The 23328-nt window shown below is 33.7% G+C and overlaps 1 protein-coding gene across 1 annotated transcript; it reads left to right on the top strand.

The window, feature by feature from the left end:
• Positions 1-7109: 7109 nt before the first annotated feature.
• LOC141659103 (acetate--CoA ligase CCL3-like) lies at positions 7110-22905 on the top strand. Its single transcript, XM_074465854.1, has 3 exons — positions 7110-7456; positions 20768-21358; positions 21910-22905. The coding sequence occupies exons 1-3, from the start codon at positions 7226-7228 to the stop codon at positions 22804-22806; spliced, it is 1719 nt and encodes a 572-aa protein (XP_074321955.1). The 5' UTR covers positions 7110-7225; the 3' UTR covers positions 22807-22905.
• The last annotated feature ends 423 nt before the right edge of the window (positions 22906-23328 follow it).

Raw genomic sequence — 23328 nt, 5'->3', positions numbered from 1 at the left:
TCATTATTTATAATGATATTCAAAGATTGAATCTATTCAAATCTTGTCTTGTAGTCTCATCTATGTGATGAACTTTTGAACTAATTATAATTTGAACGATGGTAGTTCAAGTAATATTTGGAAAAGATATAAGTATATTGGGGTATCTTGTAACTTCATATTTTCAACTTATATCTAGTTAATGATTATCTTATGCATATCAAAGATTTTCAGAAAAACGTTGAGACAAGGGTAGATATATGAGATCACCTTGCAACGATATTTTTATACAGTTATAAACTGGAACTCTGTGTATACTATGCATGGAAGAGGACTTCCAAGATTTTGAAAAGTATATATATATATATATACTGAATATTTTGCGACTTCATCGCATTAAGATATCAAACTTGGTTCATTTCTTTTGACCAAGACTTTCATGAGTACTATGAGAAGGCTCATATATTGTTAATCATTATACATATTATTTTGGTGGGCTTACTGCTCACCCTTGCTTTCTTCTTTCATCACACAACAACAGATAGAAAAGATGAACAGGACCAAGCTCCCGATTCGCAAGCGGTTAGAAAACGTTATGCAGTCTTCTGAAAGCGTTGATGCCGCCGTAGCTGAGGTAGGAGCTACCAATAGGCTAGGTTTTCAACTATTGATGAACCAGACTTATGTATAATATGAATTGTAATAATGGCAAGGAATATGTAAATTTATTCAGAACCTTTTTAAGGTGTAACGGTTTATAATTGTGGAATATAAGGACTTGTGTTATTTTTGAGTGTTCATCTCTGAGACTATAACGTGTGGTGTGTGTGTTTATTGTGGGGTCACAGTACAGAGTATTTGATTATTTATTAAGATTGGGTGTTATCAAGGGAAATGGAACTCGTGACAACCCGGATCCCCGACCCCGGATTTGGGGGTGTTAAAGTTGTGATGTAAATATATGTATATGCATTATCTTGTGATAAGTGCATGATTGTTATTACCAAATTTTGCGATATATTGGAGCATGCTGATATGGTATATATGCATGTCCGTTTCGTAATCTTGATATCTAATTGTTGATTCAAATGCTTATAAGTTGCATAATACCTATGATAGAGATAAGCAGTAGTTGCGTATACCCTTATTATAGGGGACCCAAAGGTGAACATTTTCTAAACCGGGAGTCGACGTTCTTGAGTATAATATATATATATATTGATATAATTTTCAAAACTATTAATCGAATAAGGTTTATTCGATAACTTTATTTTATTTAATGAATATTATTTTGAATATTCATTCGAGAACTTATGACTCCGCTTACTTTATTTAATGAATATTATTTTGAATATTCATTCGAGGACTTATGACTCCGCTTATTTTATTAAATAATATTCTTTATTTTATTAAAGAATAATGTTTCGATAATCAAACTTATTTTCGATTATTCAAATAAAGATCGTACTTTCATATAAGTATATCTTTGGTTATTTATTATTCATTTCAAGTATGAGTTTTAAAACTTCTACTTCAATTATTTTTATAGAGATTATCCTTTATGGGGATAGTATTTAAATAATAATATTCAGATATTCTCCAATATATCGGGACTCATTTATTTTATTAAATCAGCATTACTCCAAACATTCTTAAAAATATTTTCGAGTCTTCAAAATGATTTTAAAAGTTAGAGCGGATCCCAAAACTCGTTTTCAAATTTAAGATTTTCCTTTCAAAGGGGATTTAAATACTCGTTTAAAAATCTGAGGGATCCGGCTCTGTGGTGTATTTTATATTCGCAATGAGGTTGCTATTTTGAGAAAACATTTTGATTACTTGCCCAACGTTCGGAAAGTAAGTCCATCTATTTGAGTCGGCATAAGCAACTTGGGCTCAATGGGCGTCCATGAAAGTGTAAGTGGCTCAGTGGGAGTCCATCAATGCGTAAGTGGCTGAGTGGCAGTCCATCATAGGTCCTAATGCGGTCAGGGTGATGACCAGTGGGGAATTCGTCCATCTACTAGTAGAAAAGGTTACTTATTAGTATCTTTGCCTGATCAGCAAGATATCAGGTTTATGCCAAGGTTTTCTCCTTTCCAAATTCATTGGATATTGCAACTCTATTTATAATTTTCATAATAGAGGTTTTCAAGTAGTGTATGAAATGTATATATATAAGTGTATATATATCAGGACTTAATGAAGTATCTCGTAACTTCATTTCTTTTGAATGATATTTCAAAGATTGAATCTATTCAAGTCTTTCCTTGTAGTCACTATGTGATGAACTTTTGAAACTGATTATACCTTGAACGGTGGTAGTTCAAGTAGTATTCGGAAAAGATATAAGTATATTGGAGTATCTTGTAACTTCATCTCTTCAACTTATATCTAGTAAATGATTATCTTATGCATGACCAAGATTTTCAGAAAAACGTTGAGACAAGGTTAGATATATGAGATCACCTTGCAACGATATTTTTATAAAGTTATAAACTGGAACTCTGTGTATATTATGCATGGAAGAGGACTTCCAAGATTTTGAAAAGTATATGTACATATATACTGAATATTTTGCGACTTGGTCGCATTAAGATATCAAACTTGGTTCATTTCTTCTTGACCAAGACTTTCATGAGTACTATGAGAATGCTCATACATTGTTAATTATTATACATATTATTTCGGTGGGCTTGTTGCTCACCCTTTCTTTCTTCTTTCATCACACAACAACAGATAGAAAAGATGAACAGGACCAAGCTCCCAATTCGCAAGCGGTTAGGAAACGTTCCGCAGTTTTCTGGAGGCATTGATGCCGCAGTAGCTGAGGTAGGAATTACCAATAGGCTAGGCTTTCAACTTTTGATGCACCAGACTTATGTATCTATATGAATTGTAATAATGGCAGGGAAATATAAATTTATTCAGAAACCCTTTTGTGGTATAATGACTTATAATTGTGGAATAAAATGACTTGTGTTATTTTTGGTATTCATCTCTGAGACTATAACTTGTGGTGTGTGTGTGTATATTGTGGGGTCACAGTACGCAGTGGTTGGTTGTTTATTTAGATTGAGTGTTATTAAGGGAAATGGAACTCGTGACGACCCAGATCCCCGACCCCGGATTTGGGGGTGTTACATTCGCGTTTGGGCATCATAGTTGGACATTCCTAAAGCTAGCGGAAGATGGATTCTGGAAGGACTTCTACCGGGCCTTGGAATAAGAAGTCTAAGCCCATCAGATTTCTTGTTCACCAAGAATTCTATCAGGCTTGATCTATATATAATGGGTACGTAGGCACATTGAAAGGGGTTGAAAGTTGAGAGTTAAAAGGGCCACCGCTAACCTCAATCAATCTCAGCCGCCAATTAACACACAAACACCACACACCGCTTGATTTTTTGGCGAAAAATCACCATCGTAAATCTTGTTTCCAGCGTGAAACCTCAAATTTATTGTTATTGGATTTTTCTTCGTCAACAGCGTCATCCTTAGGTATATCAGAAAAGGCTAGCCCTATGATTAGTTACCTTATGTATATAGTTTTGGGTAGGCTTTGTCTCCGATAATCTCGGGTCAATTACTTAACTGTCACAGTCCAAAAATGTAGCTGAATTTTGGGCCTAAGATGATTGTCTAAGGCGACGGCCTTAGTATTACGAGCCTTTTGAAAAAGAAGCCTAACCTCTTATTTTCCAATAACTACGTTTGGCTTGATCTCTTATAAATAGGGGCATGTAGACACATTATATGGTAATAAGCAACTCTCGCATAAAAGAGAGAATTACACATTCACTCTTAATTGCAAAATTGATCGTCTATACGATATTAACCATCCCCAAACAAAAAAAACAAATCCTAATCTCCTTAGCTTGCGCTCTTCACCGTCATCAATCACTATCATAACTCCAGTAACCCTCAAAATTTGTTATCAAACAAATTTCTCCATTAACAATTACATTTTAAATATTGACATGAATTTACTATTTTTTTTGTTCAATTTCGTAAAAAAATTAAAAAGTAAAAATTAAAAAGTATGGCAAAACGTACAAATATAAAATTTTAAACATGATATAAGTACTTTGTTTAACTGAATAGTTAGTGACTTCTATATAAATTTTTAATTCATTGCAAAGAGTTTTCACTCGAAAAGAAATTAAGGCAATTATAAATTTTAAATATATTTTAGACTAGATAATTCTTCTGTATCATGTGTTTTCGCGTCGTGTATTTTCACATTTTATGTACTTGAATCTTAAACACAACAGTGATAATATTAAACACAAAATCAATAGGTTTAGGTTTCATTCTATTTTTGTATTCGTATACTTTCATTTCGTGTCATTCTTAAATATTAAATTGAATACTAATAAAAATAAATTTAGGTAAAATATTTATAAAATATATAAATATATACATTTAGATCACAATTTTATACAATATTACAAAACCAAACACTATTTTAAAAATAAATACACATATTTTTTTAAAAGATATACATATGTTTATAAAAAAATTAAAAATTAATTATAATATTTATTTATGTCGTATACGTCATGTCGTGTTGTGCATTCAAATGAAAATGTAAAATTGATGTTAAGTCTCGTCTGTGTACTTTCATATTTGTGTAATGTCAAATACTATTTTTTTTTGCGTCACTTCGTGTCTAGAATAAGCTGTCTAATATGTACACTATACAACCCAATTATGGGTGTGTTTGGTATGCAACAATAGTTTTTTTTAAGAAGCAGGTGAAAATTATTTTATAAACTTCAAAAAAAAAAATTGCCCATAATGCCTGTATTTTGCATTTGCTTGGCCAGAATACACGTAAACGGTATTCAGTGTCTAAATTACCCTAGAGATGACAATTTTAGTTGACTCGATAGATACCTGACATGTTCCGACCCGTTTGAATGACCTGAATCCGATTTTTTGAATTTGGATGCAGGTCCGGATCTTATTTTTAGACACGAAAGAATTTGGATCTAGATTTGGATTTTAGGTCTACTGACCCGAAACCCGAAATTCATTCCAAACCCGATCCGAAAGCGAAATCCGAAAAATTTCCGATAGCATATTCTTATCATACATAATTTTATTGCCATAATACATGATTTATATATAATAAATATTTAAATCTAATGTTTATAATCAGAACGTTGGATAATTATCAATAATTAAATTTATTATACTTTGGCGCTAATATAGAATTATCTAAATATGTAGAGTACTAGTTTTTAGTTAAATAAACGCACACATATGAGTGATTCGAACCTTTCCTACACCTAGAAAAGTAAGATCTCGAAAACTGCATCAACCATTTATTGACAATACATAAAGTACTTTTTTTGTATTCTTAACATTGAAAAAATGTGTTACCTAACATAATTATTATTAATTACTTTTAAAGTATCTGAATTAAACCCGAAACGACCCGAAACCCGAAAACACTCGACAGATCAGAATTGGACCTTTATTTTTAATATCCGAATCCGAACCCGATCCGAACAGAAATATAACGGCTCAGATTTGGATCTTACGAAACTCATTCCGACCCTATCCATTGACACCCCGAAATTACCTGCTCAAAACACCTATGATAATGGTGTATGTGCAATTATATTCAAATCACTACCATTATATGTAAAAATATATCAATAACTATTGTGTTGCTTATAAAATGCTATGCTTCCTGGAGTACCGTGTCTGTGCCTGAATAGTGACTTTATCATATCACCTATTTCGATGATGAAATTTGACCAAATAGATTATACTGAATCACACCCATAAAACACACAAAACTGAACACACATAACTAAGCATACAAAACAAAATCCAGCTTCAGTTCTACTCGTTATCATCCTTCCGATCGTCACAACCTTAACCCTTGTAGCATGCCTAATGAGTCATATCTTCTCTAATACGATTGAATTATAGACATATTCACTCCAATAATCGTATTAATAGTAAATTTCACTAACACCTCAAGAGGCGTATCATGTCGATGTAGCTGCTGTCAAGAATATTCAGTACATAAATGTAATATTTATCTTTGTCACTGGCGCATCCCCTTAATACGATCAAGGATAAGGTGTATCAAGTCATTGCTGCTCAAATACATATCCACTAGTGCGTCGGCAACTCGGCATATATGATCGATGCTACTTGTGTATCGATAATCTACCGGAAACAATCTATGTGCATCCATGTAATACTACTCACAATAAGTTATATGTATTACGTGTGTATATAACGAAACTTGGTCAATCCTAAACTAGATCACTTTACCATTAATTTAAGTGTATCTCTTTTATACGTCGGGCAGCGTCGGGCTTCGCTGCCCGACGTATCCAGCACCGACGTATCCAGCACCGACGTATCCAGCAAATTTCCTCTTCGACGTAAGCATATAACATGGATACGACGTCTACTATGTGCATTTGATTGGCGCATTTGTTTGATACGGGTTCAGAGTAGGCGTATTCATTATCCTCACCCATGCCTGGGGCGCGTATCTGTGTATGTAATCCAGGTATGTAATTGTTTATGCAGTATCAGCTGGCGTGACTGTAGATACGCCCAATCAAAAGGCGTATTCAGTGGGCAATTATGACACCTTTTAATCCGCGTGGGTATTTGGCATCTGTCAGTTCAAAAGTGAGTAAGCAGATCCTCGCCGCTTAAAAAACTGCTTTTCTAACAAATATTTTTTACACAAAAGGTGACATTATAAAAAATATGTCCCATACTTTTGAAAAAAACTGAAATTGATTTTCAACTTTTAAGCCAAGCTGATTTCACTATCAAATATTATCAAAAATATATTTTTTAATTATTTTTATATTAAAATATATAAAAATATAAAAAATATTATCAAACACTAATCTAATTTTTATATCACTTTCCGGAGAGCGATTTTCAATCCCAAGAGAGCATATTTCTTATAAGGGGTCTAATATGTAATAACCATTTTAATTTTTAAGCAGCAAACTAGCAAATATTTAATTATTTAATCTAGATGCACATGGTTGTAAAATGAGACTGTATATCGATACTATTTTTCGGTACATGTGTAGACTGTAGACTGTAGACTGTAGACCGTAGCAAAAGTGGAACACTACTTTAGTTCAAGGAGTACCCAACACAAACACAAAAGGAAACTAAACACACTCTCTCTCTCTCTAATTTAACTAGTTAACCAAAACATTCAGCCTTGTTATCATTTCACTAAAAAAAGATGGGTGCAGATATAAAAAACACAGAGAAAGACATAGATGATCTGCCAAAAAACTCTGCAAATTACACGGCTCTAACTCCTCTTGGATTTCTTGAAAGAGCAGCTCTGGTTCATCCTCACCGTTCATCTCTCATCCACGGCTCCTTGCACTACACGTGGCACGACACTTACACACGTTGTCGTCGTTTGGCTTCTGCTCTTAACACACGTTCCGTCGGCGCCGGCAGTACGGTACTAAGTCAACTCTGATTAACTTTACCTAACTGTTGAAAAATACATGGTTAAAATAATGTTGTCTCATTTTTTTTACAAATTTTAGAAGTATGGAATACTTAGAAATTGTATTTACAGTTGATAGCGTCATTGCCGTTGACTCTGGATTTAGCTGGATGTAAATCACTAATTTTTATCATCATATTTACGCAGAACTTCGGGCTCCATAGACTCTAGGGAACCAGTTCTTATAAGTCTAACAATTTAGTATAAATTAGTCGCAGACTTGTCCTTACAAATACTATCTTAATTGATGAGCTAACAATTTGGTATACATTAGTCGGTTGACTTTTCCTTATTAAAGGCTTGAATACTCTCATTTTAATCGATGTGAGAAGTTTAGTTACAGTCGGGCAGTATACTGAAGTGTTGGACCATTTTAGTGGCGCTAATGACAAATTGAAATGGATGTGTCCTTTAAGTTTAGCATTGTTATGAAGTGGAAACATTGTAGTAGAAAATTTTACCGAACATGTTGGGTTGTTAACACAAGTCCTAGGAGCCAGGGGAAGGAAATTCTTGAATTAGGCAACATATTAACTCGAGATATCATACTATTCTTAGCACGATTGAGGCCCAGAGAACTCTAATACAATTCTGAATATGTAGTATCTTCACAATCTCCATTAAAGCTTCATACAATATCCAATGTTCAAGCTTATCTACTGATTACAAACTTGTTTCATTACTAGCACTACTTGTTTACATTTCTTGTTGAGTAAGTATTGAGAGAAGGAGATGACTTAAAAACTAACTAGAACTATAGACTAGTCTATATATATCACAGTTGTGCGGATTCAGAAGCTACAAGCAGCATCTTGTGCTGAGCTGTTTGTGAGCTGTCACTTGTATTCTGTTATAACAGAATTGTGGAGTGATTCTTTGCTGACATAAGCTGATGTAGAAGTGAGGTCTGTAGAAGCTGACGTAGTCGTGAGGTGGTCACATATATCAACATCCCCCCTCAAACGAGGCAGAGTAGAAGTCATGCCAAGTTTGTCAAGAAGATCCTTAAAATGTGCAGAAGGAAGAATCTTAGTGAAGACATCAGCCAACTGAGAAGTAGTAGGCAGATAAGTGATCTGTAAAAGGCCTTCGAGAATTTTATCTCTTGTGAAATGAACGTCAATTTCAATATGCTTTGTGCGTTCGTGATGAACTGGATTCTTAGCAATGTGGATAGCACTCTGGTTGTCACTATGAAGAGTGACAGGTTTGAGGTTGGTGATACTTAACTCTTCGAGTAAGCGAACCATCCAAGTCACTTCAGAAGCAGCAGCAGACATGGATCGATATTCGGCTTCAGAAGAACTTTTAGAAACTACGCTTTGTTTCTTGGATTTCCAACTAACAGGAGAGTTACCAAGTAGTAAGATATAACCAGAGATAGAACGACGAGTATCAAGACATGCACCCCAATCTGAATCAGAGAAAGCTTGCAGAGTTAATTGTTCGTTCCCTTTTAAAAGAATTCCCTGACCGATAGTAGAAGCTACATATTTGAGAACATGCGATAAGGCCTGAAAATGTGGTATTCGAGGTGATTTGAGGAACTGACTGAGATGTTGTACTGTAAATGATAAATCTGGTCGAGTATGTGTGAGAAAATTCAGTTTACCAACTAAACACCTGTAGTGTGATGGATCATGATAGAGATCACCTTCATCAGCTTGAAGTTTGAGATGTAATGGTAGAGGGGTGACAACAGATTTAGAATCAGTAATACCAGCAGCTTGCAAGAGTTCAGTAGTGAACTTCTTTTGTGTCAAAGAAATTCCGGTAGAAAGATAACCAATCTCTAACCCCAGAAAATAACTCAGAAAGCCCAAATCCTTGATGCTAAACACCTTATCAAGATGAACCTTTAAATTGTTAATGTTGTGATTATCATTCCCAGTAAGGATGATATCATCAACATAAATGGCAACTATAGTGATCAGGTCAGCTTGTTTCTTGATGAACAAAGAGTAATCATTTTTGGATTGAGTATAACCTATAGACAGAAATTCACTAACCAGCTTAGAAAACCATTGTCTGGATGCTTGTCTTAAACCATAGAGAGATTTAATTAATCTGCAGACCTTTTGATGAGGATTTGGCATTCCAGGAGGCACCAGCATATACACTTCCTCTTGCAGATCACCATGGAGGAAAGCGTTATTGACATCTAGTTGAAACAATTTCCAACCTTTATGAGCAGCTATAGCAAGAAGGCATCTAACAGTTGCCATTTTGACCACAGGTGAAAATGTTTCTTCAAAATCAATTCCCCATTTCTGATTATAACCCTTTGCCACTAAACGTGCTTTGAATCTTTCTATACTTCCATCTGCCTTGCATTTGATTTTGTATACCCACTTACAACCAATTGGTTTCTTTCCTGTGGGCAAGGAAACTAACTCCCATGTCTTATTCTGATGAAGTGCTAACAGCTCTTTATTCATAGCATCTTGCCATCTGGGATCTAAACTTGCTTCAGCATAAGTATTGGGTTCTACTAGAAGCTCATGTTGAGATACTAAAGCATGAACTGAAGGAGGCAAATGAGCATAAGAAACCAAGTTACACCAATGAGAAGTATGACAGACAAAGTCATTGTATTTAGAAGGTAATCTGGAGCTTCTAGTGCTTCTTCTTAGTGGTAAGTCAGGAGTTTCAGAATCTTGTGATGCAGAAGAATCATCAGGAATGTCAGAAGAAGAAGGACTAGTGTTCTCATGATCAGAATAACTATTGGAATGAGAATGATCATCATTATGATTTGATGTAACAGGAGTAACAGAAAAAACATCTGGTAGTATAGTATTATGAAATGGAGTGTAATCAGTACTGATAGGAAGAAAGAATGGAGTAGATGTTTCATTATCAGCAACATGGAAAGGAAAATGTTGTTCATGGAAGATTATATCTCTAGATACAGTAATTTGTAGAGATTCCATATCCAATACTTTGTAGCCCTTGATACCAGCAGGGTATCCTATAAAAGTAAAAGCCTTAGCTCTTGGATCAAACTTCTGTCTATGAGCTGGAATTGTTCCAATGTAGCATAAGCAACCAAAAACCTTAATATGCTGCAAGTCAGGAGAATCTCCATACAATTTTTCATAAGGACTGATGAACTTCAAAACTTGCAGTGGCATTCTATTTATCAAGTGAACTGCAGACATAATGCATTCTCCCCAGTAAGCTAGTGGTAATTTAGACTGAAAATACAATGCTCTAGCTGTCTCAAGAATATGTCTATGTTTTCTTTCCACTAAGCCATTCTGTTGGGGTGAATAAACACAGCTTCTCTGATGAATTATTCCCTTTTGCAGATAGAATTGCTTTAAAATGCCTTCACAAAACTCTGGAGCATTATCAGTCCTAATGGTCTTCACATCAGTATTGAATTGCCTTTTTGCATAAGCTACAAAATTTTGAATAAGTCCTAACAACATCAGATTTAAACTTCATCAGGAACACCCAAGTCATCCTGCTATAAGTGTCAACAATTGTGAGAAAAAATCTATAACCATTATAGGTTGCTGTTTTAAATGGTCCCCATGTATCAATATAAATTAGATCAAAAATCTGCTGCACTCGAGAATCAGTTGAATGAGGAAATGAGATTCTGGATTGTTTTGCCACAGGGCATATCTGACAGATACCAGATAAAGAAGAAGAGACATTATTCTTTAGCTCTTTAATATGAGATAACAAAGGAACAGGCAAGTGACCCATTCTGAGATGCCATAATTTGGCATTATTTTCAGCATTATTATTCTGAGAAGTAGCAGCTGAATGAGCTACTTTATGATGGACCTGTAGACTTGGATTCTTGATGTGATCAGTCATGCTTTCCAAGTAGTACAGGCCACCTTGTAGACTACCAAGAGCTTGTGGCTTCATTGAAGGCTCCTGAAGAAAGCAAGACTTATTAGTAAAGGTTACTGAACAACCCTTGTCTTTGCACAGTTTGGGAATAGAGACCAAATTGAACTGAAAGTCTGGTACATATAGAACATTATCCAAAATAATATCTTCATTTACTTTAACCATTCCAGCATATGTAATTGATACTTGTTTGCCATTAGGTATGGTAATGAAATTGTTGGAACCTTCAATCTTATGGTAATGTGTAAAAAGAGATAAATCAAAGCACATATGGTCTGTTGCCCCACTATCTACAATCCATTTAATTCCATTTAGAGAAGTGAGACAAAATTTACCTTGCAACATTTGCTGATCTGTTGCAGTGAACTTCAATGTCACCACCCTTAACTTTCCCCAATAGCTGCAATATTTGTTGATATTGTGCTGCAGTGAATGTATTAGAAGAACCAGTTTTGTCATTTTCATTTTCATCAGTATCTTCTAGTTGTGCAGCAGCAGCCTGTCTTTTCTCACTCTTAAAATGCTGAGGATATCCATTCAATTTGTAACATCTCTGTATTGTATGCCCTTGCATCATACAATGCTCACAGTAAAAATTTCTGACTCCTCTTGTATCAGAATAACCTGGTTTAAACTGTTGAGGTGGTCTATACCTGTCTTGACCAAACCTTTTGCCAGCTGCAAGTGCTATTGGATCATCTGTGACACTAGTTGTTTGATATATCTTTTTGTGGTTCTCTTCTTGAACTAACAATCTGTAAGCATGAGCAATACTAGGTAGAGGACTCATAATCAATATGCTACCTCTGATGACTTCAAAACCTTCATGCAACTTCATTAAGAATTCCACCAGTCTTCTATCTTGTTGTGACTTCACCATTTTTGTAGTAATCAAGCATGTACAATTTGTACAGTTACAGCTTGGAATTGTATCAATTGCATCAAGTTGATCCCATAACATCTTAATCTTTGTATAGTAACTTGAAATACTATCATGACCCTGTCTAATTTCATGAAGAGATTGTTGTAATGCAGATAGCAAAGTTCCTGAAGCCTGTCCAAACCTTTCTTCCAAATTCAACCAAATGTCCCTTGCTGTGGAAAAATACAGAACACTTCTAGATATATCCTGATCTAGAACCCCCAAAATCCAAGAAATCAGCATATTATTGCATCGATCCCAAGCCTTATATGTCGCATCAGTACTAGCTGGTTTTACAATAGTTCCATCAACAAAACCAGTCTTATTCTTAGCAGCAAGACTAATCAACATTGATCGTTTCCAATCTCCATATCCATTTCCATTGAATTTCATTGAAACGAGTTTCATTCCAGGATTATCAGAAGGATGTATATAAAAAACAGAAGATGCATCTTGTGAAGGATCAATTTGTCGATGTTCAGCCATAATATTTTGATATTAAGCACAGATTAATATTGAAAATAAAGAACGATTCTTAAAGCTCTAGAAATCGAAGTTCTGGAGTAGAAATCGACAACAATTTGAAGCAGAGATAAGTGCAAATCAGTAAGCAAGAGAGATCGTTGAATCAAATACAAACGATGAGCAAGAAATCGATGAATCTAACACAAATCGATAAGCATGAGAAGATGCTTCAATCAACAGAAACTTGATACATTCAAGATCAAGACACAAACAGATTTGTAACGAACTAAACGTTAAACGGCAATGAAAATCACTCAATCGACAATCAGATCTATCAGTATGGATTATACCTTGATCGGATAGCAAAAAAAATCATATATGAGAATCATCAAGATCGTAATCCGGATGCTCTGATACCATAATACAATTCTGAATATGTAGTATCTTCACAATCTCCATTAAAGCTTCATACAATATCCAATGTTCAAGCTTATCTACTGATTACAAATTTGTTTCATTACTAGCACTACTTGTTTACATTTCTTGTTGAGTAAGTATTGAGAGAAGGAGATGACTTAAAAACTAACTAAAACTATAGACTAGTCTATATATATCACAGTTGTGCGGATTCAGAAGCTACAAGCAGCATCTTGTGCTGAGCTGTTTGTGAGCTGTCACTTGTATTCTGTTATAACAGAATTGTGGAGTGATTTTTTGCTAACATAAGCTGATGTAGAAGTGAGGTCTGTAGAAGCTGACGTAGTCGTGAGGTGGTCACATATATCAACAAACTCAAAGTACATTATTGTACAAGATTTATTGGTTCCCCAAAATATGAACTCAAGCTTATATAAATACTAGCCTATAACCCGTCAGATGCACGGGCTGATTATAATATTTGTAATTTATTTATTATATAAAAATAAACTATAAAAGATAATACTTATGTATTATTGAAATTAAAGAAGTTAATTTTTTGTATGTATGGTGATACTGATGGATTTAAAATATGAATTAAAAATATGAATTAAAAACATGAATTATTTTCTAATATTAAAATATGAATTATTAAAATTAAATTTGGAAGTATTTGGTTTCTTGTGCAAGACATGAGAAAGAAGTTGATGACAATTAGAAGTTAAGTTGAATTGTAGTTTAAAGAGTTTGTAATTATATTAGACACCTGATTTAATATATTTAAATAAATTATTTTTGTTTTAACTTTATTTTGGAAGGTGATAATAAATGTTTTAGGAAGGTGTTAACCAACGACCAAACGAAATCATGTTTTGTTTATAATAGTATAGTATTGATAGATTTATTTGTTAAACGATATATACATATTCAATTAAACGAATTGTAGAATATATTTATGTGTTTTATGAGGATAATAACTTGTAATAATTAGGAATGTCACAGTTTGATTTTTCAACCTTTCCAAATATTTAAATATTTCCAAAATGTATTAAATATGTGTTTATTTAAATTATAATTTAATAAGACTTTTTTTTGTTAAAACGGTTGGGGAGTCACGAATGGAGCCGCTGGGGTGTTTGGATAGAGCAAAGAGTTTGACAGTATTGAGTTATCTATGTGTAATAAAAGACTTGTTAATATGTATATAATTTTTTAAATTTATATATTTTTTTAGTATTTTTTTTATAGGTGTTATCAAAATTTTTGGAAGGTGGGAACCAACCAACCAAATTATCCTATGTTTTGCTTATAATAGTATAGTATAGATTTATAATTAAAAAAATTAAATCATGTATTCAATATAATTACGAACTCTATAAATCATTATTCAACATAATTTTTAATCGCACTCAACTTCTTTTTTACCTCTTTTGTAGTAAATCAAACACTTCCAAAATTAGTTTTAGTAATTCAAATTATAATATAACAAAATAATATAATTTACATACAAAATTATAAGAGGAATTTTTAAAATTTTAACTATCTAAATTTTGAATTCTTCAGTAATATAATACATACAAAATTATACGTAAATATTTTAATTTATTTACTTTGAATAATATATAATTATTGAATAAGACTTTTTTTGTTAAAACATTTGGGGAGTCACGAATGGAGCAGCTGGGTGTTTGGATAGAGCAAAGAGTTTGACAATATTGAGTTATCTATGTGCAATAAAAGACTGTTAATATGTATATAATTTTTTAAAATTATATATTTTTTTAATATTTTTTTCATAGAAGGTATTATCAAAATTTTTGGAAGGTGGGAACCAACCAACCAAATTATCTTATGTTTTGCTTATAATAGTATATTATAGATTTTTAATTAAAATACAAATTAATATAGAAATTTATGATTTGTATGTATTATTTATACTAGTTTTATTTAGGTACTATGAATTGACAATGACTTGAGCACTCTTATAGGTGATATGTACTCATTTGAAACTGGTTTGTAGAGTTTGCAGGTGGAACAGGACGATACATATATAAGATGTTATGTAGCGTGCAATTAGAATAGGATGTATAATAAATGCTAGAAGTTATACTAAAAAACTTGTGGAAATTGATGTTATTGCTGTTAAGTAACCAGTCGCACTAAAATTTTAAGGTGGTAGAGGAAGACCCAAACAATATCTTACACTCTTTAATACTGTGATAGAGGAAGACCCGAACATAATCTTACACTCTTAACACTTCCCATACTTTTCGCTACGATTGACAACGACAAATGCAATCAATACCAATAACAATATCAACAAACAATATTTAAATTAAATAAATGGGGGTGGGAGGACTCGAACCCGAGTCCCTCCCTAAACCGAGCTCTGATATCATGTTAAGTAACCAGTCGCACTAAAACCTTAAGGTGTTAGAGGAAGGTCCGAACAGGATCTTACACTCTTTAACAATTGCATTGAGATGACAATTATTTTGATGTTTTTTCATTTAGAACAAAAACTACATGAATTGAGTAATCATTTATCCGGTAAAGAATGCCAATGCCTGTTAGTTTAATTATTAAGTACCAAATAAAAAGGGAACTGAAACCCCATGTTGTCCAAGGCCCGAAACTAGTTGTTTCTTGCACTATTACAATTTGTCAAGAAAAAGAAGCATTGATCGGTGATTTTTAATGCTTTGTTCTATGCAAACATAAGCAGTACAAAGAAAAGTACTAACATTCATAACATTCGGAAATTGAATTTACAAACCACTAGCTGGGAGGCAGTGAGTTGAACAAACCATCTTCACCTTCTCAGTATCCATAAATGAACATTCGTGCTTGTGCTTGCTGCTCTTGTGTTCAAACACTAGCTCTCTATATTTTATATGGTTTTACTAATTATCATTAAGCTTTAGATACACACAAATTTGCACTTCTGTCAAGTAGGAGTGAAGAATGAACAAGGTATTTGTTCATATCCTTTTATTTGGATTTAGGTTTGAGTCGAGTATATGTATATATGGCTATGAAACAATCTGAAGTAACAACTTATAATTCCAAGTTGATTAAAAACCAGTCTCAAACTTCATGTAATTAAATCTTTTGAATCCATAACATGTGTTGTGTCTAAGATTAGCTTTCATAGCTGAACATTAAGACATTGTTTCCAACCGTTTACATTAATAAGAAACGACAAAAATGCAGTAGTACTAATTTCGAGGATTTAAGTTGTATAAAATTTGATTAGACTATTAAATGAGTTGAACCATTAATCAAATTCTGGTATGGTTCATTTTCAAATCTATGAATATGATCTATTAGAAAAAACGGATAGACCATTGCTTAGAGTTGGTTCTGTTGGGGTTAAACCCAATATGTGATATGGGCTTGGTGATACAAGACATAATTGGATTGAATAATAATTGTATTTGTTGACAATTATTATCATAATGAGATTGAGTAAGAATTGTATGTGTTGACAATTATTATCATAACGGGACTGGGTAAGAATTGTATGGGCAGACAATTATTATTGTAATCAGATTAGGTATGTCTTGTTGGCTAAGTTTGTGATGGCTATATATACATAGTCATGTTATTATTTTGATGTATGCTTAAGAGATATAGTCGTCTTAGGTATCGTGTGAGAGATGCTTGAGTATTGGTTGACTCAAGTATCAGTTTGGAGGTATTATGTATTGATGTATTATTGATAATTGTTTTGATTAATAATATTAGTTGGGACGTGGGTTTTCCACATCAAATATATTGTTGTGTGTTTGTGTGCGTACTCTGTATTGGTAGAATTGAATCTCGAATATGTGTGTGTTTCCTCCTAACAAGTGGTATCAAAGCCAAGGTTCGAGGTTCGTGATGAATTGGGTTGGAGGAATGTTCGAGGTTCATTTGGTATGGTGGAGTACGTTGATGGATTTGCTGACAAAGTTACGTGCGGTATGGTGGTTGACTTGCACCGTGGATCCATTCGTTCGGACTCGAGGTGGAAAATGGACGGGATCATTGCAATAGTTTCGATGGTTTGATGGTTGATCGACCAGGTGAAAATTTTTGTATGATACTCGTGATGTTCTTCAAAAGAGGCCGAAGAATTGTGAAAGCAAGGATCGGGTGACTCAATGCCGAAAGGAGGCACTCGTGGTTGATGCACGTGATTTTGTGGATGGATATGCCGTTCGGATGAAGAACGGTAGTTTGGAGTTATTGGAGGTCACTATACGGGCCTTAATGATTCTCAAAATTTGGAAGAACGAGATGAATGGATTCTTGTTTGAGGGGAGGCATCGGCGAACGGACGTTGATGTTTTGATGGTTACCATTCAACCTGATCTGGAGTATTGGGTTGAAGGGGAGGATTGTTGGGGTTAAACCCAATATGTGATATGGGCTTGGTGATACAAGACATAATTGGATTGTGTAATAATTGTATTTGTTGACAATTATTATCATAATGGGATTGAGTAATAATTGTATGTGTTGACAATTATTATCATAATGGGAATGGGTAATAATTGTATGGGCGGACAATTATTATTGTAAGCAGATTAAGTATGTCTTGTTGGCTAAGTTTGTGATGACTATATATACATATTTATGTTATTGTTTTGATGTATGCTTAAGAGATGTAGTCGTCTTTGGTATTGTGTAAGAGATACTTATCTCATTGGTTGGCTCAAGTATCAGTTTGGAGGTATTATGTATTGATGTATTATTGATAATTGTTTTGATTAATAATACAAGTTAGGACGTGAGTTTTCCACGTCAAATATATTATTGTGTGTTTGTGTGCGTACTCTGTATTGGTAGAATTGAATCTCGAATATATGTGTGTTTTTCCTCCTAACAGGTTCAGCTCTGTCAAAGTAAACAGATATTCTTTGTGTCCATATCTGGATATTAAAAATTAAATGTAATCTGTTTATTGAACTTTTGAGTCAATTCCGAACCAATCTTCTTACAACATTATGTTACGGGGAATACACACAAATATAGAACCAAACAAACAATGCAAAACACACGCACAATATATGACGCGGAAAAACCCACGTCCCAACTTGTATTATTAATCCAAACAATTATGAATAATACAATCAATCTCACCCAACGGTTTTCACTCACGCGATATTAAGTCAAACAATACTCAAGCATACATAAAAATAATAACATGTTTATGTATATATAGTCATCACAAACTTGATCATTAAAACTAATAACTTAATCCCATTATAATAATAATTGTCCACCCATACAAATTATTACCCGACTCAATTATAATAATAATTGTCTATACATACAATTATTATCCAATCTAATTATGTTTTCTATTATCAAAAGCATACTACCTGGTTTATCCTAAAGGTTTATTATCTATATTACATACATAAACAGTTGGCGTATAACATTTGACCTTCAAATCTGAATGCCATTAGTACCATAGCAACTTTAATCGAGTCTTAGCATATTCCTTAAAAGAATATTTTAATAATGAATCCTCGTGATTTAGGACATTTTATTGTAAGTGAACTCCAACAACATTTCTTATTTTCACATCATAGTAATATTATATTATAATATTCAAGCCTTAACTAGGCGGTTGAAGTGGAGAAAGAGGGGAAATAGATATTTTACTAAGAGCAAGTCCAATAACTTCCTTAAATGGGCTCTTAAGTTCAAATATAAGGAACTTGGCTTAAATTTCCACTCCAACAGTATTTTAGTGATTATTTAAATCACTAATACATCACCTTTATACCTTATCTTTAAGGAACAACTAGTCATCCCTTATATCATTTTTATTAATAAAATATTCATTTCTCACTCTTTCTTCCACTTGTTTCTTTCTCTTTCTTCCATTTTTTGTTCAGATCTTTTTCAAATTTATTATTATAATAATAATAAGGAATGAGTTTAGAGATCATTGTTGGAGTTTGAAATATGAAATCATGTCCTAACTTACTAAGAGTTATTATTTTATGCTCCCTCCGTCCAACCATTTGTTTACATTTGGTTTGTACACGGAAATTAAGAAAAATGATAAAGAAGTGGTGGAAAGTTAAAAAAGTGAGTAAAGTGGTGGAACCGATTAATATTTTATGTATAAAGTGGGTATAGTGGAGGTAAGTAGTAGATGAATTTACTTTTTATATTATAAAAACTTTACTACTTTTGGAAAATTTTGAAGTTAAAGAATTGGAAGGGACATCCCAAAAGGGATAGTGTAAAGAAATGGTTAGAATAGAGGGAGTAATATTTATAACTAAGCTACTAGCACACTGTTGGAGTTGCTCTAATAAAAACAAAATAAGGAATGCCTTTTAATTTCTCATAAATGAGGCACAGGAGGTTAAGGATCTATAATTTTAAGGAACCACTAGGAATTGTTGGAGCACTAATTTCTACAAGCATCCTTAAATTTTAGCTTAGGACGTCATACACCTACTCTGTTGGAGTTGCTCTAATGATATGGCCACTTGCTCATTTCAAATTTAATGTTCTCTTTCACAAAAAAGAGTTATAAGAAATGTATGGAGTTCTAAAACTTATTTTCAATTATATTAGGAGATTCTGTAGGATAACAATCATGGCCTTCTGCAAAATAGCATTGGCCCGCCCCTACAGATATGAAGTTATCAATTACGTGGTTTCGTAATGGAACTAATAAATTTTCTTGTAATTTGCAAACCTATTACAACCATATTTAATAGTTGTAAAGCCCTCGTCCGAATTCAGAGCTAAGTAATGTACAACTTGTAAAGGTTTTAGAGCAAGTCCAAGAAATGCCTTATATGATGTCCTAAATTGAAATTTAAGGCATATGACAAAAAAATTGATTCAACAATGTCCTATTTCATATTTTATTATATATTATGGTACACTCTCTCTTTCTCTTTCTACTATATATTGTACTTTAATGATGAAAGTAAACTTTTAATAATAAAATATTAAATATATATTAAGAATAAGACACATTGTTGAGTTCAAGTGAGATAAATCTGTCCTAAATTACTAGGACATAATATTTTATATTATATTTAAGATTTCAACTAAGATATTGTTGGACTTGCTTTTAGTATGATGAATGTCCTAGTGTTTTAAGGCACAACTAGGACATTGTTGGAGCACTCATTTGATCAAAATGTCCTAAATTTTAGCTAAGGACATCATTTTAATTTTCAGGACATTTTTGGACTTCCTCTGAGATTGTTGTATTTTTTGTAAAATATTAAAAATAGGTTTAACCACATGTACCTTATTGTGTAATAAAAAAATTTAATAATGAGACTTTGCCATCTTTCCCTTCTCTTAAGTCGGATATGTTCAAATGACAGGCGATAGTTCCCCCCCACTACGTCAACTGAATGAAAATATATATGCAGCTTAATATGAATAATGAATTTTAACATTTGAATGCATAATTCACTAGTCCTCTTTGAAGTTAAGAATATGCATAGTATAATATTACCTTTGTTCTCCTATATCTCCTTTTTTGTTTTTTGTTTACAATCGCTTTAAGGCTTGGGGTAACTGGCTTACCATTATCTTTCTCTGAATTGTATTTTCAGGTAGCAGTGATTGCACCAAATATCCCAGCCTTATATGAAGCTCATTTTGGAGTTCCAATGGCTGGGGCAGTAATTAATGCTATAAATATCCGTCTAAATGCTGTAACTATTTCATTTCTCTTAGGGCATTCGTCTTCTGCAGTTATAATGGTGGACCAAGAGTTCTTTATGCTGGCAGAGGAAGCATTAGAAATTTTAGCAAAGGAAAGTAAAAGCAATTACAATCCTCCAATTGTGATTGTCATTGCTGATGAAAGCTGTGATCCAAAGGTACTGCAATATGCTTTGGGAAGAGGAGCAATTGAATATGAGAAATTCCTAGAAATTGGTGATCCAGAATATCCGTGGAAGCCGCCGCACGATGAGTGGCATAGCATTGCCTTGGGTTACACTTCTGGTACAACAGCTAGCCCCAAAGGGGTAGTTTTGCATCATCGAGGGGCATATCTCATGGCTTTGAGTAATGCTGTTGTATGGGGGATGAATGAAGGAGCTATATACCTGTGGACTTTACCCATGTTCCACTGCAATGGTTGGTGTTTTACTTGGACACTTGCTGCTCTTTGCGGGACAAGTATATGCCTCCGGCAGGTAATCTCTAGACATTTTCCCTTCATGATTGGAAGATATATTAGCTGGGCTGATCCATTAAGATGTTTATTCTCCAGTAGGTTAAACCTTATTATGATCTACCATATCATTCATGATTACATTAGATCCTTTAGAGGGTAGGCCAAACTCTATTTATTATTGATATGAATTTAGAATTAAACATATCCAAATCAGATCTGCTATATCAACACAAGCTAGCTCAAGCAATGGTCGCGTTTTTGCTTGTGTACTTTCTCTCTCCACCATTTTTTGAATTCTGAGATGATATATTAAATTTGTAGAGCCATAACTTCTTTCCACCGGATGGTAATTAAGCATTATGCTCAAGTGAAGTTCGACATGTTCGAATACTTCTCTGCTCAAACCTGGCTTCCATATAGACTGTCGGAGTTAGCTGTTGAGTATATAGCTCAGTTAACTCACATTAGCTCATTTCTCTGTAGATATCTGTTCTCAAGATAGCCTAGTTTAACTCACATATGTACCTCAGTGCTTTGTTGATATATAAATGCTGCACTGGTTTTATGTAGGTGACAGCGAAGGCTGTTTATTCTGCAATTGCCAATTATGGTGTAACCCATTTCTGTGCTGCACCTGTGGTGCTCAATACTATAGTAAATTCCCCACAAAATGAGACAATACTTCCCCTCCCCCACATTGTACATGTAATGACTGCTGGTGCTTCTCCGCCCTCTTCCGTTCTAATGGCAATGACAAGACATGGCTTTCGTGTCACACACACTTATGGCCTCTCTGAAACATATGGTCCTTCCACAGTATGTGCATGGAAACCTGAATGGGACACACTACCCCCCGAAAACCAAGCTCGATTAAATGCAAGGCAGGGTGTACGGTACGTGGGCTTGGAGGGTTTAGAAGTTGTTAACCCTCAGGACATGAAACCTGTGCCAGCAGATGGAAACACAATTGGTGAGATAGTATTTCGGGGTAATATTGTAATGAAGGGTTACCTGAGGAATCCTAAAGCAAATGCGGAGGCTTTTGCCAATGGTTGGTATCATTCAGGTGATCTTGCTGTGAAGCATCCTGACGGGTATATAGAAATTAAAGATAGATCAAAGGATATAATCATATCAGGAGGTGAAAATATCAGTAGTGTGGAGGTTGAAAATTTTCTATACAAGCATTCTGCAATTCTGGAGGCAGCAGTGGTAGCTAGGTCAGATGAGCAATGGGGAGAATCTCCCTGTGCTTTTGTGAATTTGAAGGAAAATGTTAAAAAATCTGATGAACAAAGAATGGCAGAAGATATTATGAAGTTTTGCCGGGCCAAATTGCCTAAGTATTGGGTTCCAAAATCAGTAGTGTTCGGGCCATTGCCGAAAACCGCTACGGGTAAAGTACAGAAGCACTTGCTGCGGGATAAGGCAAAGGCAATGGGACCATTGATGAAGAGTAAGTTATGAGCATGATTATGACCATAACTGCAATACTAGTTCTCTCTTTATTCACACTTGTTTAAACTATTGGTAGTTCTGATACTTATAATAACTGGTTGAGCCTTTTTTTCTTGGTGCACATATATTTATATATGTAACAACCCCTTTTTAATGATAAAATAATAAAAGGAGATATTACTTAAAATTCATAAATCTGCAAACAGAGCACTAATATATTTCTAACAATAATTTAACAATCTAAAATTTTCAAAATAACATTAAATCTCCAAAATGTCTAAACCAATAATATAAATTCCGAATTCTCTAAATAAATAATTAAGTCTAAATACTGATAAAGTCCGAAATCCTAATCAATTTAAGGGGTAGCTCCCAATCACACCGTCCCAGATCCCCCAAGCACCTGCCAGAAAAGGAATATGGCATGAGCCAAACGCCCAGTACGGATTTGTAATACAATTTATAAAACAAAGATATCATAAATAAATAATCTGCAAATTATAATAAGACAACAATTTTAAAAATAAGGCT

The sequence above is a fragment of the Apium graveolens genome, chromosome 5 (assembly GCF_009905375.1).
Source record: "Apium graveolens cultivar Ventura chromosome 5, ASM990537v1, whole genome shotgun sequence".
NCBI lineage: Eukaryota > Viridiplantae > Streptophyta > Magnoliopsida > Apiales > Apiaceae > Apium > Apium graveolens.
Note: the sequence above shows the minus strand (reverse complement) of the source record. Positions and strands in the feature narration are given on the sequence as shown.

What these genes read in the sequence shown, in the direction of transcription:
- LOC141659103 (XM_074465854.1), top strand. Translation starts at nt 7,226, where the DNA reads ATGGGTGCAGATATAAAAAACACAGAGAAAGACATAGATGATCTGCCA. An exon ending in CCGTCGGCGCCGGCAGTACG is followed by an intron (nt 7,457 to 20,767) that starts GTACTAAGTCAA and finishes TTGTATTTTCAG; the next exon opens with GTAGCAGTGATTGCACCAAA. An exon ending in CAAGTATATGCCTCCGGCAG is followed by an intron (nt 21,359 to 21,909) that starts GTAATCTCTAGA and finishes GGTTTTATGTAG; the next exon opens with GTGACAGCGAAGGCTGTTTA.